This window comes from Balaenoptera acutorostrata, chromosome 10 (genome assembly GCF_949987535.1).
Source record: "Balaenoptera acutorostrata chromosome 10, mBalAcu1.1, whole genome shotgun sequence".
Classification (NCBI taxonomy): domain Eukaryota; kingdom Metazoa; phylum Chordata; class Mammalia; order Artiodactyla; family Balaenopteridae; genus Balaenoptera; species Balaenoptera acutorostrata.
In genome coordinates, this window is record NC_080073.1 from 52,258,437 (window position 1) to 52,276,413 (window position 17,977).

The 17,977-nt window shown below is 41.0% G+C and overlaps 1 protein-coding gene across 2 annotated transcripts in view; it reads left to right on the top strand.

Annotated features, from left to right (window-relative positions):
• The window catches only part of UBP1 (upstream binding protein 1), a 67,920-nt gene that overhangs the window by 35,273 nt on the left and 14,670 nt on the right, over positions 1 to 17,977 (top strand). The window contains exons 4-9 of one of the 2 annotated variants that reach the window (XM_057554519.1): positions 6,208 to 6,284; positions 9,976 to 10,081; positions 11,270 to 11,376; positions 13,697 to 13,849; positions 13,952 to 14,062; positions 14,506 to 14,613. In XM_057554519.1, coding sequence (XP_057410502.1) covers positions 6,208 to 6,284; positions 9,976 to 10,081; positions 11,270 to 11,376; positions 13,697 to 13,849; positions 13,952 to 14,062; positions 14,506 to 14,613 — 662 coding nt within the window. The remainder of the gene's footprint in view (positions 1 to 6,207; positions 6,285 to 9,975; positions 10,082 to 11,269; positions 11,377 to 13,696; positions 13,850 to 13,951; positions 14,063 to 14,505; positions 14,614 to 17,977) is intronic. The other variant, XM_057554520.1, reaches the window with a different exon arrangement.

The window sequence follows — 17,977 nt, forward strand, 5'->3', positions numbered from 1 at the left end:
GCAGTATCAGTTGTTAAGCCTCCTTTTTCATTTGTTACTTTGTTTATTTGGGTTTTCTTTTCTTCTTGTTGAGCTTGGCCAGCAGTTTGTCAGTCTTGTTTATCCTTTCAAAGAACCGGCTCTTGGTTTTATTGAATTTTTTTTCTATTGTTTTTTATTTTCTTCTCAATTTATTTCCTCTCTGATAGTTATTATTTCCTTTGTTCTGACTTTAGGTTTTGTTTGTTCTTCTTTTTCTAATTCTTTTAAGTGATAAGTTAGGTTGTTTGAGATTTTTCTTGTTTCTTGAGGAAGGCCTGTATTTCTGTGAACTTCCTTCTAAGAACTGCTTTTGCTGCATCCCATAGATTTTGTTTGGTTGTGTTTTCATTGTCATTTGTCTTAAGGTATTTTCTAATTTCCTCTTTGATTTCATCATTGACCCATTGTTTTTTTAGTACCATGTTGTTTTGTCTCCATGTAATCATGTTTTTTTTTCTCATTTCTTTTTCTGTGGTTTATTTCTAGTTTCCTGCCGTTGTCATCAGAAAAGATGCTTAAGATAATTCCTGTACTCTTAAGTTTGTTGAGGCTTGTTTTGTGCCCTAGTATGTGGTCAGTCCTAGAGAATGTTCCATGTGCACTTGAAAAGAATGTGTATTCTGGATATTTTGGATGTAATGTCCTGAAAATATCAATTAAGTCTAACTTGTATCATTTAGGATCTCTGTTGCCTTATTGATTTTCTATCTAGAAGATATGTTCATTGATGTCAGTGAGGTGTTAAAGTCTCCTACTGTTGTTGTATTGTCACTTTCTCCCTTTATGTTTCGTTAGTCTTTGTTTTATGTATTTGGGTGTTCCTTTATTAAGTGCATATATGTAAAATCATCTTCTTGTATTGATTCTTTTATCAATATATAGTGTCCTTCTTTATCTTTCTTTATGGCCTTTATTTTAAAGTCTATTTTTTCTGCTATGAGTATTGCGACCCCCACTTTCTTATCATTTCCGTTTGCATGAAGTATCTTTTTCCATCCCCTTACTTTCAATCTGTGTGTGTCCTTTGCCCTAAAGTGGGTCACTTGTAGGCAGCACGTTGTAGCCTCTTATTTTTTAATCCAGTATGCCACTCTTTGTCTTTTGATTGAAACATTTAGTCCATTGACATTTAAGGTAATTATTGATAGCTATGTATTGGGTTGGCCCAAAAGTTCATTTGCTTTTTTTCTGTAAGCTGGCTTTAGTATTGCTTAGTTCTCTTTAACTTCATTCGAAACAATTTTGTTACACTCTATTGTGACAGCTATCATATCAGCGTGCATTAAAAAAAAAAATTATCGAAATTGGTGAATTTTTGTGTAGCTATTTTAATATTGAAGATGGAAGAAAAAAGCAACATTTTCAGCATATTATGGTTTATCATTTCAAGAAAGGTAAAAACGCAAAAAAAATTTGTGAAGTGTATGGAGAAGGTGCTGTGACTGATTGAACATGTCAGAAGTGGTTTGCGAGGTTTCGTGCTGGAGATTTCTTGCTGGACGTTGCTCTACGGTCAGGTAGAGAGGTTGAGGTTGATAGCGATCAAATTGAGACATTCATTGAGAACAATCAACGTTATACCACGCAGCAGATAGTTGACATAAGCAAAATATCCAAATCAAGCATTGAAAATCATTTGCACCAGTTTGGTTATGTTCATCGCTTTGATGTTTGGGTTCCACGTAAGTTAAGCGAAAAAAAAACTTCTTGACTGTATTTCTGCATGCGATTCTCTACTTAAACGTAACACAACTGTTCTGTTTTTAAAACAAAATGACAGGCGATGAAAAATGGATACTGTACAATAATGTGGAATGGAAGAGATTGTGGGGTAAGCGAAATGAACCACCACCACCAACCCCACCAAAGGCTGGTCTTCATCCAAATAGGTGATATTATGTATATGGTGGGATTGAAGGGAGTCTTCTATTATGAGCTCCTTCCGGAAAACCAAACGATTAATTCTAACAATTACTGCTCCCAATTAGACCAACTGAAAGCAGCACTTGACAAAAAGAATCCAGAATTAGTCAACAGAAAACACATAATCTTCCATCAGGATAACGCAAGACCACATGTTTCTTTGATGACCAGGCAAGAACTGTTACAGCTTGGCTGGGAAGTTCTGATTCATCTGCCCTATTCATTGCGCCTTCGGATTTCCATTTATTTCGGTCTTTACAAAATTCTCTTCATGGAAAAAATTCAATTCCCTGGAAGACTATAAAAGGCATCTGGAACAGTTCTTTACCTAAAAAGAGAAAAAGTTTTGCAAAGATGGAATTATGAAGTTTCCTGGAAAATGGCAGAAGGTAGTGGAAGAAAATGGTGAATACATTGTTCAATAAAGTTCTTGGTGAAAATGAAAAATGTATCTTATTTTTACTTACAAACCAAAGGAACTTTTTGGCCAACCCGATATTTATTGCCATTTTAAACCTTATTTTCCCATTGATTTTTATTTCTTTTCCGTCCCTTCTTCTTTGTTCTTGTGTGTGTGTGTGTGTGTGTGTGTGTGTGTGTTCTGATGATTTTCTTTTGTATTGATATTATACTTATGTTCTCTTCGTTTTGGTTTTTGTGAATCTGTTCTATGTTTTTGATTTGTGATTACCCTGTTTTTCAAGTATGTTAACCCCTTCCTATATCTACTTGCCTTAGACTGATAGTCATATAGGCTCAAACACATTTTAGGGAGAACAAATTCTACATTTTCTTCCCTGCTCCCCATTTTACAATTTTTTTAAAAATTCATTAATTTACTTATTTATTTTTGGCTGCGTTGGATCTTCGCTGCTGCAGGCGGGCTCTCTCCAGTTGTGGCAAGCGGGGGTCACTCCCTGCCGCGGTGCACAGGCCTCCCATCGCGGTGGCCTCTCCCGTTGCGGAGCACAGGCTCCAGGCACACAGGCCTCAGCAGTTGTGGCATGTGGGCTTAGCAGCTGTGGCTCGCAGGCTCCAGAGTGCAGGCTCAGCAGCTGTGGCGCACGGGCCCAGCTGCTCTGCAGCATGTGGGATCCTCCCGGACCAGGGCTCGAACCCGTGCCCCCTGCATTGGCAGGTGGATTCTTAACCACTGCGCCACAAGGGAAGCCCCCGTTTTACAATTTTGATGTCCTCTTTTACATCTTCATGTTTATCCTTTTGCTGTTCATTGTGGTTATCATCACTTTCACAGAAATTTTTTAATTTTTTAAAATCTACTGGCTTATTTAAATGATTTATTTTCCAGTTGTGATTTTCTCTTTCCTATAGATTCTTCATTTCTATTTAGGGAAGACCTTTCAATATTTGCTTTAGGATGGGTTTAGTATTGCTGTATTCTTTTAGTTTTTGCTTGTCTGAGAAATTCTTTATCTCTTCTTCCATTCTAAATGATAATCTTGCTGGGTAGAGTATCCTAGGTTACACATTTTTCCCTTTCAGGACTGAATATGTTGGGTTGGCCAGAAAGTTCGTTTGGGTTTTGCCATAAGATGGTACGGGGAAACCTGAATGAATTTTTTGGCCAACCCAATATCTTGCCACTCCCTTCTGGCCTGCAATGTTTCTATATAGAAACCAGCTGATAGTCTTATGGGGGGGTTCCCTTGTAATGAACTCTTGCTGCCTTTAAAATCCTCTGTCTTTAAGTTTTGCTATTTTTGTTATAATATGTCTTGGTGTAAGTCTGTTTGGGATTTATCTTGTTTGGGACCCTCCGGACTTCCTGTACCTGGATATCTGGTTCCTTCTTTAGGTTTGGAAACTTTTCAGCCATAATTTCTTCAGATACATTTTCAGTCCTCTTTTCTCTTTCTTCCTCTTCTGGAATTCCTAGTATGCGTAGGTTGGCATGCTTTATATTATCCCATAGGTCTCTTATATTGCTTTCATTTTTTTTTCATTTGACTTTCTGTCTGCTGTCTTGATTGGGTGGTTTCCATTATTTTATCTTCCAGTTCACTTGTTCTTCTGCATTTTTCTTTCTGCTATTCATTGCCTTTAGCTCAGCTTTCATCTCTGCAAATGAGTTTTCTATTTTTTCTTGGTTCCTCTTTATAGTTTCTAGCTGTTTTTTTTTTACAGTAATCTGCATTTCTGTCAATAGCCTTTCTTTTTTTTTAATTAGTTAATTAATTTATTTATTTTTGGCTGTGTTGGGTCTTCGTTTCTGTGCGAGGGCTTTCTCTAGTTGCGGCAAGCGGGGGCCACTCTTCATCGCGGTGCACGGGCCTTTCACTGTCGTGGCCTCTCTTATTGCGGGGCAAAGGCTCCAGACGCGCAGGCTCAGTAGTTGTGGCTCACGGGCCTAGTTGCTCTGCGGCATGTGGGATCTTCCCAGACCAGGGCTCGAACCCGTGTCCCCTGCATTGGCAGGCAGACTCTCAACCACTGCACCACCAGGAAAGCCCTGTCAATGGCCTTTCTTAATTCCTTCAGTATTTCCATTGCCTCTTTTTTGAAATCGGTGTCTATTAGACTGAAGAGGTCTGCTTCATTGTTTGTTCTTTCAGGGTAATTCTGTTGGTCTTTTAACTGGGAGTGGTTTCTCTGCTTCTTCATTTTACTTGTGTTTATCTTACTCTGTGAGTTTAGGAGAAACAGTTACCTACTTTGGTCTTAGAGGGCTGTTTATGTGGGGTGTCCCTGTGTAGCTTGTACGTGTTTAATATATTTGGTACGAAGGCTGTTTTTAGTATGGATGCCTGTTGCCTCTTTACTCAGCGTGTGCTGGTCATTACCCCCTGATAGGGGAGGGGGTGTGCAGATGCCACGGCTGGTGTCTGGTCTGGCAGCGGCTCAGGCACACCCCCAGAGCATGCAGTGGGAGCAGAGGCAGTTCGTGACCATCCTGGATATTCATTTCCTTTTTTAAAGAAATTATTGTTTATTCTTTTTCCAGGCTCAGATCCGTTGTTAAGTATGCTGCAGATTTAACTTTTTAAAAAATCTCTCTTACCATAAGGGTGTTTTTAGTTTAATCTCTCTCAGCGTGTTGAATGAATTTGACTGTTCCTTAGTGGTGTTTATAGCAGTTGTTTTCCTTCACCAACCTTGGAGTGATTTAGTTGTATTTTGGTAACTGGTATGTTTTGACCCTATGATCTTGTACTCTTTGTATATTTTTGTAAGCCCAGTGGAGTGTGGACAAGGTATTGGTAGTTTTATTATAAAGAGCCTCAACTTCCTATGGTACTAGAAGCACTCTTTAATTACTACTAATTTTCTGCATATCAAATTATGCTGTCATTTTTATTATTTATTGACAGATAATCCAAACATCTTTTTTCTGGATTTGGAGCATATTACTAACTTTTGGCAGCAGCAGCTTATTTTCCTAATTAAATAGATTGGTGTGTGAGTTTCTATTCATGTTTTTTTTATGGACCCTAATTGAGCAGTGACAAAATGTGAGTTGGGTTCATTGGACACAAGGCAAAAAGCTCCAGGATTAAAATTTGACCTTGGTTTACACAAAAACCTGTCCACAAATGTTCCTAGTATCATTATTCATAATAGCCAAAAAGTAGAAACAACCCAGATGTCTGTCAACTGTTGAATAAATAAACGAAGTGTGGTGTATGCATTCAGTTGAATAATTTGGCCATAAATAGGAAAGACTGACATGTGCTACAACCTGGATGAACCTTGGAAACATTATAAGTGAAAAAGCCAGTCACAAAAGGCCACCTGTTGTGTGATTCCATTTATATCAACTGGCTAAAGCAACCAAATCCCAAGAGAAAGAAAGTAGATTGATGAGTGGTTGTGAGGGGCTGGGGGTGGGTGGAGGAGAAGGGACTGCTCACGGGTATGAGTTTTCTTTTTGATGATGAAGGTGCTCTAAAATTAATAGCAGTTTTGGCTGCACAACTCTGCATTTACTAAAAACCAGTTAATTGTACACTTTAAAAGGGTGAATTTTATGGCATGTAAGTTATACCTCAATAAAGCTGTTACGAAAAATTGGTCTCAGATAATGAGTGTGAGAGGGTAACAGAGGAAAGTAAACTGAGGAACTCCTCAGTCTTCTTTGAGAGTGGAAGAAGGAAAGGATATGATTTGCAGGGAAGAGAAAGATTAACCTGAGTTTGCTTCTTTAGAAATTAATATTGGGCAGTCGTATGTTTGAGATGAATTTTTGTTAACACAGAGTGATGTTCTTTATATGGATTGTTTTTGATACACAATTTTTAATAATAGGTCAGTCTTATGAAATTCGCATGCTGGATAATCGGAAAATGGGAGATGTGCCTGAGATCACTGGAAAACTGGTAAAGGTAAGGACCATTGGTTTAAATTCCTAAAAGATACTGCAGTGACTCAAAAAAGTAGCAGTTTTGCTGCAAGAGTTTTGTTTTTTGTTGCAGGAGTTATTAAATTATTTAATTTCACTTTAAGAAAGTAATTTCTTTCACTTTCAGTTTAAGAAAGTAAGTTTTAATGGCTATGTTAAAACTCTTTTGAGCTATATTTTGTCTACTCCTCTGTAAAATAGGAATTATAGTAATTACTGAGTGAAATAAATGTGAAGGCCCTCTGGAAACAAGGCACCATAGAAAAGTTAGTTGCAGCTAAAGGAGGGAGAAAAACCCACTACCACAACAAAAACTTTGTTTCTCTTTAAAAGTAAAAGCTAGTGTGGGGGGAAAATATAAGTGTTACTTTGAAACTTTTATTTCACCCCTTAAAACTTCTCTAAGTAAAATCTGATCTCTTCATGCTACTGGTGTATCTGAATGAGGAGTCAGTTATTCCAGGCCTAGGAGGGGCAGCCAACCCATTCCTTTTAGGGTGTGTCTTCAGACCCATCCCCGGCCCCTGCAGTGTCATGCAGGGTGGGCCCTTCTAGCCTCTACCTGTCACGCACCACACAGCATCATAAACTCCAGAGCATTACAGGGCAAGGGTTACGGAAGAAGCTTAATTGGGAAAAGGGAAAACTTCATTGTGGCTAACTGTTAGCAAGGGAGAAGCAGGATGAGTTCTCTCGGTCCTTCCATCTTCCTACAGAGAGGCCTGTTGGGGCCCGAGTGCTGCTGGGCCCTCAGTGTGGAGAGGCATTCCACTGGAAAGACCCATCCCTTTTCAGATGGGCGAGCATGGGGAAGGCAGCCTGCGGGGGAGTGGACAGCAGTACTAATGCTAACAAATTAGGCTTGTCCAGAAAGCAGCTGCTCAGCACTGGAGGCCTGAGAGTCTCTGGGATGTTTTAGTACTCCTCCCACTGCTGGGGGCAGGAAGCTCCCAATCCTGTGAGAGGTTCTGGTCCCCAGTGGATCATTGCCTTGCCAACCTGGAGTAAGCTCCCAGGTTTCTTCTCACTCCTGGGGCTCCCAACATTCTCAGAACAGAAGGAGAGAGGTTATTTACCCATTCTCACGTGTGCCATCTGAACATGGAGTCTGTCATGTCTGTGTTCCATCAGTGGGTTTGATCATTTCCCTAAAGGGTGGGTCAGATGGCCTTGTTTTTTTTATTCCCTCCTATTGGCTTTCTCACCTGTATTGAACACTAGTTAGATTCACCCTTTTAAAAAGGCATCAGCACTGTTCCCAGTGAGCAAGCCCTATTGAATTGGTTATACTCTGCTGGACTCTAGTGACAGCTATGGTTTGGTCAAGGAGCAACAGCTCTCACTTTTCAGAGTCTAGGAGGCTTAGCAGTGTTGAAGATTCTCTCAGCGTGTCTTGCTCCCAGCTGGTCATTGTCAGACAAGTACTGGGCACCCTGGCAAATCTTTGCCAAATTGTACCACACCTGGTTAAAATTCAGCCTAGTAATATATTGTTTAAGGGAGGATGTGGGTGAACTCTTTTGTCATTGTGAAAGTCACAGGGTTACTTTTTAAAAGGTCTTAGTTTCATCTTCCACTTGATAAGCCGCACGTCTGATTTTTGGTGGATGTGCCAGAATACATCCAGTTACATCCGGAGAGCTTGCCTGGGATTCAGAGTCACAGTCTGCTACTGCCAGAGACTGCAGGATAACTTTCTTAAAGACCACATGCTTCTTCATCTAGAGGATCCCTAACGTACTGTGCAGCCATCCAGCAGCCATCTAGAGTTTAATTTCCCGGCCCCTTGATCTTTGACTCTGCTGTTGGGGGGGGTGGTCTTCGGGATCAAATGCTGCTGATCAAAGGTGCTTTGGAACTTCTTGACCTTAAAATATTCAGTGATGTGCTTTCTCTGATTGTTCTGTTTCTGTCTTATTGTTAGGGCCCCTTTATCTGTGGCTGATTCTCTAGGTGTATTGTCTCCTTTTAGTCAGAACTTCCAGATAACAACTTTTCCCCTTCCAGTTTCATTTAAGAGGTTTTCTTTTATATCTTGCCATTTCTTAACTATGGTCCTCCATATTCCTTATTGTACTGTCTTATGTCTTAGTCTGACCTAGAATGGGGTTTAGTAAAACACTTAAAACTAATACCTGTATTCTCATACTATTTTCATCTGCATTCATGGGTTTGATCTGGTTCTTACTAAATATGGAAGAATCAAAATCATGCCATTTTCTGTGCTGCACTTCTGAGAGATCAACCTGCTGGTGAATGTGAACCAGGAGCCACCACTGGCTCAAGCAGCATCACTGTGTGAGGGCTTTGCTGCCAGCAGGCAGCCGTGTGAAGTGGGTGCTGGTGGGGAATTGGGTGTGGATCAGAGTGGCAACTGTGCCTTTACAGACGTCCACAGAGGTCCTAATGACTGACTTGGCTTTTTTTTAAACTATTTCAAATTACAGTATTTCTACTTTTAAATGGTTCCCTTCAAAATATTTATCAGCTATGTTTTGGACAGCATTTTGGGGGTGCGGAAGGCAGGGGCACTAAAGGTAGTATTTATATGTTATCGCTAACAAGTTATTTCCTGTTCAAACCAGCAGAGAGGCTACTGGAAATAAGATTATCTTACTGCATCATAGTCTGAGAAACAGTTATTTATAAATGTGTCAGAAACACTAATTAGTGCAAATCTGGTATCTGAATCCATTTTGATGACCTGTTATCCTGTTCTTGGAATGGAACAGCAGCTGGCAGCCCAACCCTGTGGGAGGTGAGGGAGGGACGGGTGGAGAGCAGAGAATGGTTTGTGGAGTAGAGTTAAAGCCTTCCCTAGGAATGAACCTGAGTGTTTGGATGAAGTTTACCTGTGTTTTATCTGTTTTGTTTTGTTTTTCCCTTGCTTACCTCAGATAACCTCACTTGCAGGTTAAATAGTTGATGAGTTTTGCATATAGGTTCTCTTTTTGGGGTGGTGGGCAGATTTACCCCCCTGCCCTTGACTTTTTTTTGCGGGGGGGCCGTGCCTCACAGCACTCGGGGATCTTAGTTCCCTGACCAGGGATCGAAACCCAGGGTCCCCTGCAGTGGAAGCACAAAACCCTAACCACTTGCGCACCAGGGGATTCCCTGATGTTTTCTTTATAGAAATATAATTCTTACTAATTTTTTATGGACATGGACCTTAATTTTGAATTACAGTATCAAATTTTTTAATAAAAATTTAACCTAAGAATCCATTTTATTTGCTCTTGTTATTTTTGAGTTATAATTCTTTGTACCAGGACTTCCCTGCTGGTCCGGTGGTTGAGGTTTCACCTTCGAATGCAGGGGATGTGGATTTGATCCTTGGTCAGGGAGCTAAGATCCCACATGACTCATGGCCAAAAAACCAAAACATAAAACAGAAGCAATATTGTAACAAATTCAATTAAGACTTTAACAATGGTCCACATCAAAAAAAAAAAGTTTAAAAAAATGATAGTAATAATTCTTTGCACCAAATAATTGTACCCAAACCCAGGTATCCAAGAACAAAACAGTGTTTTGTAAAACACTTACAAAATGTTTAAAGCGGAATGTGTTTTTGTATGCTTTTCTATTATAGGCTAATGCATAAGAAGTGAAAACACTTCTGCTTTGTAGCTGGAGCAATTTAAAAGTGCTCATTTCCCCTTCTTATTCCACAGAGCATCATAAGAGTTGTATTCCATGACAGACGGCTCCAGTACACGGAGCATCAGCAGCTTGAAGGCTGGAAGTGGAATCGCCCAGGAGACAGACTCCTCGATTTAGGTACAAGTGGCCGTGAGAAGACCACGGGGAGATGAGGCAGTTGTTTAGCTATGCCTGTTAATACGTTAGCACCACACCACGTGTGATTGCGTGGAGAGTTTTAGTCACCTGTGTGACTTGAGTTGTTTTATGTATGTGTGTATGTATTTTAACATCTTTATTGGAGTATAATTGCTTTACAGTGTTGTGTTAGTTTCTGCTGTATAACAGAGTGAATCAGCTATATGCATACGTATATCCCCATATCCGTTCCCTCTTGCATCTCCCTCCCACCCTCCTTATCCCACCCCTCTAGGTGGTCACAAAGCACCGAGCTGATCTCCCTGTGCTATGCAGCTGCTTCCCACTAGCTATGTATCTTACATTTGGTAGTGTATATATGTCAGTGCTACTCTCTCACTTTGTCCCAGCTTACCCTTCCCCCTCCCCATGTCCTCAAGTCCATTCTCTACGTCTGTGCCTTTATTCCTGTCCTGCCCCTAGCTTCATCAGAACCATTTTTTTTTTTTAGATTCCATATATATGTGTTAGCATACAGTATTTGTTTTTCTTTTTCTGACTTACTTCCTCTGTATGACAGACTCTAGGTCCATCCCCCTCACTACAAATAACTCAGTTTCGTTTCTTTTTATGGCTGAGTAATATTCCATTGTATGTATGTGCCACATCTTCTTTATCCATTCATCTGTCAATGGACACTTAGGTTGCTTCCATGTCCTGGATATTGTAAATAGTGCTGCAATGAACATTGTGGTACATGACTCTTTTTGAATTATGGTTTTCTCAGGATATATGCCCAGTAGTGGGATTGCTGGGTCGTATGGTAGTTCTGTTTTTAGTTTTTTAAGGAACCTCCATACTATTTGAGTTGTTTTATAGTTAAAAATGAAGTTGTTTTTGGTGCTTAAAGAAACTGAGCCAGGAATTTTATGAGTTGTAAACCATTTATTTCATTTTTGATTGGCACCATCCATTATATTCTTAATAAAATGAAATAGAAATCATGGTGGGAGAAAGTATGATACACATTAGGTGGGTTTTTATGTTGAAGTGATGGACCATGGAGAACATTGAAGGGAAAAGTTCAGCAGGGAGGTATAATAATTTCATTAGAGCATAATCATAGTAAGTTGTAACCTTTTAATTATTCATAGTTTTGTTTCTGTGTCACTTCTTTTTTAAATACAGATATTCCAATGTCTGTGGGAATAATTGACACAAAGACAAATCCAAGCCAGTTAAATGCAGTTGAATTTCTGTGGGATCCTGCAAAACGCACATCTGCTTTCATTCAGGTTTGGATTTTTACATTATTAGAGGCATACTGGCCTCGTCATTCAGAAGGCTGTGGGTGAGCTTGAATTCTTGATACGTGATATCATTTTCTTTAAATGCTTATTTGTAAACTATCTTGTAATGTTTTTTATACACACAGACACACACAACACACTCTGTTAACTTAGAGTTAATCTACTAAATTCCTCATTTATAGACTAACCTGTAAAGACAATCTTGATATGTAAAGCATTATTTAAATATCACTTTTACCACTGGTAGTAACAATAATCAAAACTTCCATTGTTCTTAAGAGGCATTTCTCTTGAACAAAACCTGCTGTTTTAAAGGATATGACTGAAAAAAGTGTAGTTTTAAGATTCTGTCTAGCTTTATTTAAAAATATTTTAATACTGACATTTTCAAACCCCCACAAAAGTGAGAGGATAATAATGAATCCTCTTGTGCCCATCTCCTGGCTTCGACAGTTATTAGTAGTTTCCCCTTTTTGGTTATTGGTGGAATACTGTAAAGCAACGCCCAGGCATTTCATTTCACCCATGAATACTCAGTTTGTATCTCTTAAGACAGGGGTCCCCAACCCCTGGGCCACGGACTCGTAGTGTCCACGGCCTGTTAGGAACCAGGCCGCACAGGAGGAGGTGAGTGGCTGGCGAGCGAGCGAAGCTTCATCTGTTTTTACAGCCGCTCCCCATCACTTGCATTACCACCTGAGCTCCGCCTCCTGTCAGATCAGTGGCGGCATTAGATTCTCATAGCACAAATCCTACTGTGAACTGCACGTACGAGGGATCTAGGTTGCGCACTCCTTATGAGAATCTAATGCCTGATGATCTGAGGTGGAGCTGAGGCGGTGATGCTAGCGCTGGGGAGCGGCTGCAAATACAGATTATCATTAGCAGAGAGGTTTGACTGCACAGAGTCCATAATAAATCAATTGCTTGCAGACTCATATCAAAACCCTCTCGGTGAGTGGCAAGTGAAAACAAGCTCAGGGTTCCCACTCATTTTGCATTATGGTGAGTTGTATAATTATTTCATTATATATTACAATGTAATAATAATAGAAATAAAGTGCACAATAAATGTAATATGCTTGAATCATCCCAAAACCATCCCCACCCCACCCCCGGTCCATGGAAAAATTGTCTTCCATGAAACCGGTCCCTGGGGCCAAAAAGGTTGGGGAGTGCTGTCCTAAGAGATTAGTTTTTGAAAAACAAATATGGTATTATTATATGTAAAATAAAATCAACAGTAATTCTAATAGTTTGTTCAAATTTTTAAGTGGTGAAATTAAAACTACTGAGTAGGTAATCTTTATATAGAAAAGGAAAATCACTTAATTGCTGACTGGCCGAAGTAGGCTCTGATTTGTGTGAACTATAGAGAATTTAGTATTTTGCATTTTCGTGGTCTTCCAAGTAGTATCCCCCGTCGGCTAATAATCAGTAGGGCCATGGTTCATATTAGTTGAATATTTTCTCATATTGTTCATCTGACAGGGTGACTGGTTATGTGGTGAATGAGAGCGATGGAAGAGCTGGCCTTACCTCTCAGGTTGTGTACAGTCTTGGTGCAGAAATCAGTTTTAACCTTGCATCCTTAGAAGAGGGGGTGTGTAGCAGTCAGAAACGACCGAGGTCTTGTTACTGACGCTGTGCCGTGCCCTGGAGCCGTCACCGTGGTGTTGTTGCGAGAGTGGGCAGAAGTGGTGGGAAGATGAGTACTGCCCTCAGGATCCCCTGTGAGCTGTGAAGCGTTGACAGGAGAGTTCAGGTGGATGCAGGTGGAGTGAGGAGTGGGCCTGGTGGACTGTGGAAGCTCCCCAGGCAAAGGATCACGGGTTGATGATCGTAGGAACAGCAGTGAGGTGACTAGCTGGCTGGAGTTGGGGTGATGGCAGTAGAGGGCAAACGGCAGGGGCTCTGGGTAATGAGGTGATGATTGCTGTGGATTGAGCCCCACGCAAGGCTGAGGACCGTGGGTCCAGTCTGGGGTGGGGGTAGGGGACAGACCCAGGAAGCTACTGTACTGATGCGCTCATCATTGGAGCAAGTCCTGCCTTTGAGGAGGGCACTGGAATGGGGCAGAACCCATTCCCACAAAGTTCAGGAGGGCTCAGCTGGATTTGTGAAAGGAAAGTCATACATGTTTAAAACAGTTAGAAATTCACGACAGACACCTGAGTAATATGTGGGAGTTCCTTTTAAAGGATCTTGAATTTATACCTGTGGCCCGACATCTGAAAGGGCGCAAAGTAGAAGGGTAATCAGTGGACAAGACTTTGAATCCATTTCAGCCTGACTCATTTTCTAGGTACACTGCATCAGCACAGAATTTACTCCCCGGAAGCATGGAGGTGAAAAGGGAGTGCCTTTTAGGATCCAGGTTGACACCTTTAAGCAGAATGAAAATGGAGAATACACAGATCACCTACACTCAGCTAGCTGCCAAATCAAAGTTTTTAAGGTAAGAGATGGAAACTAGGCTTTGAGGAAGTGAGGCCCAGTGTTGCTGGTAGAGGTGTTTGTCTGAAGCCTGATAGATGAAAAAGTCTACTTTGTTTTTAAGCCGAAAGGTGCAGATAGGAAACAAAAAACTGATCGAGAGAAGATGGAGAAGAGAACCGCTCGTGAGAAGGAGAAGTACCAGCCGTCCTATGACACCACGGTCCTCACAGAGGTAATGCGGGCACCGTTCCGGTTCTGAGGAGAAGCCGAGCTGTGCACTCTGGCACCACCTCTGAGGATGAGTTTGGCTGCAAAGGGTCTGGGAAGATTGGGTGGTAGATTGACATAATGTTCTTGGTGAAATTTGTGGGGAAAATATTCTCTTTAAATTTGGGGATTTTTAATAGATTCGTTTCCTGGGTGGGATCGTGGATGAAGATGCTGAAATCCCAATCAGGTCTCAGAAACAGACCTTAAAATCCTTGGAGTTGATAGAAATTATGCTGGGGCCCAGAATGTCCGATGTTTGTCACTGCTGGGGTTTTGCATCTTCCTTACCTTCGAATCCTGCTAGTCATACGTTTGTTTAATCGGACGGCAGAGGCATAAACAGGGTATTAGATCTTTCTTTGTATAATGAAAAGACATTGATCCCAATCTTTGGTGTTTGTCCAGATGAGGCTTGAGCCTATAATTGAAGATGCAGTTGAACATGAGCAGAAAAAGTCCAGCAAGCGGACTTTGCCAGCAGACTACGGTGATTCTCTGGCAAAGCGAGGCAGTGTAAGGGCTTCTGCTTCTCTTTTCATTGTGCAAGAAACCTTGTGCAGTGTTAGATATAGGACCAACTTCCACTGAAAAGTAAAACCAAATTTGTTTTTGATGTCCTTGTCTTGATTTAATTTGCTTTTGTTTAGACTTCCTGCTTTCTGTTTGTTCCTCACTGAGGAAAATTTCCTAAATCTAACACTTTCAAACAAAGTTGACCATATTGGGTGGTTTTGGAGGGACAACAAATGACACTCAGAAATGTGTTCCCTCCCTGTCTCCTTCCTTTCCTCCCTCCCTCTCTCTCCTTCGCACATACACTTCCTTTACGAGCACTGAAATTAATTGAAAATACTTTCTTTAGTAAAATAGTTATTTTTGTGTAATTAAAAAAGGTTTTTGCTTTCTCGTGTGTGTAACTGATAAGAAAATGTCACGGATATTTGGAGAAATGATGGCAGCAAGCTTGACGTTAACATACGCAGTACTTTGTGTCCCATTTCCCTGCATGCAGCGTAAGAATGTGTGTCTGCTTTTAAAAGCCTGATTGGCAGCACTGGTAGAAAAACAGTCCTTGACTGCATTAGTGTTTCCTCTTGGCACCTGCATTGTGACCTTATGCTTCACGCCAGCGTAGGACACCTTGCTGCACTCAGCCCTGGTTCCCCGCTGTAGTCAAGGGGGGTTTTGGTTGAATATGAACTTTGCCAGCTTATTAGGTAGAGCAGATCTTTATTTTATAACACAGTTCTTCATCAAACAGTTGACAGAGGGTTATCTTGTTATATAAACTTAGATCAGCTATATACCAGCAGTAAATGTAAACAGAGAACATTAAATAATTTTTAAAAATAACTTATCATACGTATTAATGGTTACTGTTTCATCATTGCAGTGTTTGTACTATCCAGGTGCCAGAAATGGAGTTTTCACTCTTACACATGTATCTGTAATTATCTGTAGACTATGAAAGCCACAGGCATTATCACAGGAACATTATTTCCAAATTAAAGCATTGAGTGAAAATATTTTAAATACTTCTATATGCATTTAAATAATATATGCAGTAAAACTGAAAATGCCCTCTCTGAGGGCCGGGGGAGCACACCATGTTGCATCTTCTTTAAGTGGGCTTTTTTGATTCAAATCAAAAGTTGTATGGAACAACTGTATACTCCTTCCCCAAAACGCCCGCCCCTCTAGTTTTATGTTTTTATTCTCCTAATTTCCTAGCTGAAGACACAAATGGTTCTTAGTAAACTTTTTTGGGGAGACACTGGTAATTCAAATCATTTTTCCCCTTTTGTTATAAACTAACTAATTAAGAGGAATGGTTCTGATAATTTGTAAATTAAAGAAATCTGTTATAGCCCAGAGCTCATCCGAAGATGCAAGTCTAAAGTATGCAAAACGTCAGCAGTTCACTGGCCTGGGATTTCACATCTTCCAAGTGTGCACTGCTTGCTGCCCCATGGCTGCATTTGGTTTGGTTAAGATACTTCTAGGGGTGGGTAGAGCTCTTCTTGGAAACCTGTTCATTAAAAGCAAGGTACAGGTTAATCCCTTAAAAAAGAAAATCCGCAACGTTTTATATATTTCTTCAAGCACCTACAAAAGAAGGCCAGCATTTCTTACAGTTCTCTGATAGTTACAGTTGGCTTTCAGTAGAAAGGGTATCCAGACTTGCCTGTCAGAGCGACATGGTGCTGCGTGCGATGGTCCTGCACTGAACAGAGGCAGCACTGTAGGTTCCCAGGAGCCACCGCACAACCAAACCCTTGGCGTGTCTGTTGGTCTCTGCCTCTGAGCTGTATTTCATGGGCTCAAATCTGGGCTGCCAGTGTCTACAGTCTGCAATGAGTCCTCATTTTCTAAGCTGCCTGGGGAGGGACTTTGTTCATAGTGCACCAAAGCTGCGACTCTACAAGTCCAGGCCAGATATCGCTGGAGCCTTGATGAATCAGTACCATTGCTTACTTTTAAAGACAGGGAAGAATGACAAGGTAGAAGAAACACTGAAAATATTCCTTGGTATGCCTGTACTCTCCTGGGTCAAGACTGTAAGAGAAACTTACGAAAAAAGCAGGTGGGAGAGTCTTGGTGTTTCATCCAGCCTGGCCATTGAAGAACTTGGAATCCATCATTTCTAAAAGTAGAGGCCTCCTAACAGGACCAGTTTTCATTGAATGCTAGTTTTCCTGTGTTCTGTGAATTGAGTCTCCTATTTATTGGGCAAGGTTTAGGTGTCAAACAGCCCTGCTTTTCTACTACTAGAAGAATCTAGATGTGTAAAAGTGAAATAGGTATGTTTGTGGAGTTTCAGTAAATTTGGTGTCTTTGCTGTATCACCTGCCATGCTCACTTGGAGCTTTTGATGGCTTTATTTCCTCAAACAGCTGGCAATAATTACCAAAGCAGATCTGGGGAGACTTGATGATACTAAAAGGTCTATACTGTTTTGGTGTGCATGTTATGCCGTGTTGTAATATTTTGTATCTGGGGAGAATGGTGTAGCGGGAAGATCTTCCAAGTAGTAGAGGTGACCATGAGCATGTGACACCCGCAAGTTAGGAGACCTGCCAGGCGGCCCACAGCGTCTTGGGTTCCTCAAACTGTATAAGCTGGGGAGGTACTACTTTGTAAACTGGAAAGAAAAACAAAAGACCCTAGTTTAAAAAGAATGGGCATTGTGTAAAATGTCATTTATAGTGAAATTGGTACAACATGCAGAGAGGGTTTAGCAATGCATTCCAGCCAGATTAGATTTCTTTTCTGAAAGTTGATAATAGTTGAAACATTAAGTCTGCAGTCATTTTCCCCATTTCTGAGGGGATACCTAATGGGTAGTTGTAAAGAATGTTGAGATTATGGGATTTCTGTTTTATTTTCTTTGTACCCATGCTTTTTTTTTTTTTTTAATTTATTATTTTTGGTTGCATCAGGTCTTTGTTGCTGCGCATGGGCTTTCTCTGGTTGCGGCGAGCGGGGGCTACTCTTCGTTGCGGTGTGTGGGCTTCTCATTGCGGTGGCTTCTCTTGTTGTGGTGCGCGGGCCTCAGTAGTTGTGGCTCGTGGGGTCAGCAGCCGTGGCTTGTGGGTTCTAGAGCGCAGGCTCAGTAGTTGTGGCACACGGGCTTAGTTGCTCCGTGGCATGTGGGATCTTCCCGGGCCAGGGCTCGAACCCATGTCCCCTGCATTGGCAGGTGGGTTCTTAACCACTGCGCCACCAAGGAAGCCCTGTACCCATGCTTTTGATGGGTGTCAGACATGCTGTTTGAAGCTCCTGTAACCATTGAGGAGACTTGGTTTCTAAGCTCAGAGTCCTTCACACTAGTGGTCTTGACTTCACTCAAAAGAATTTTGAAAAAGAATATACTCCC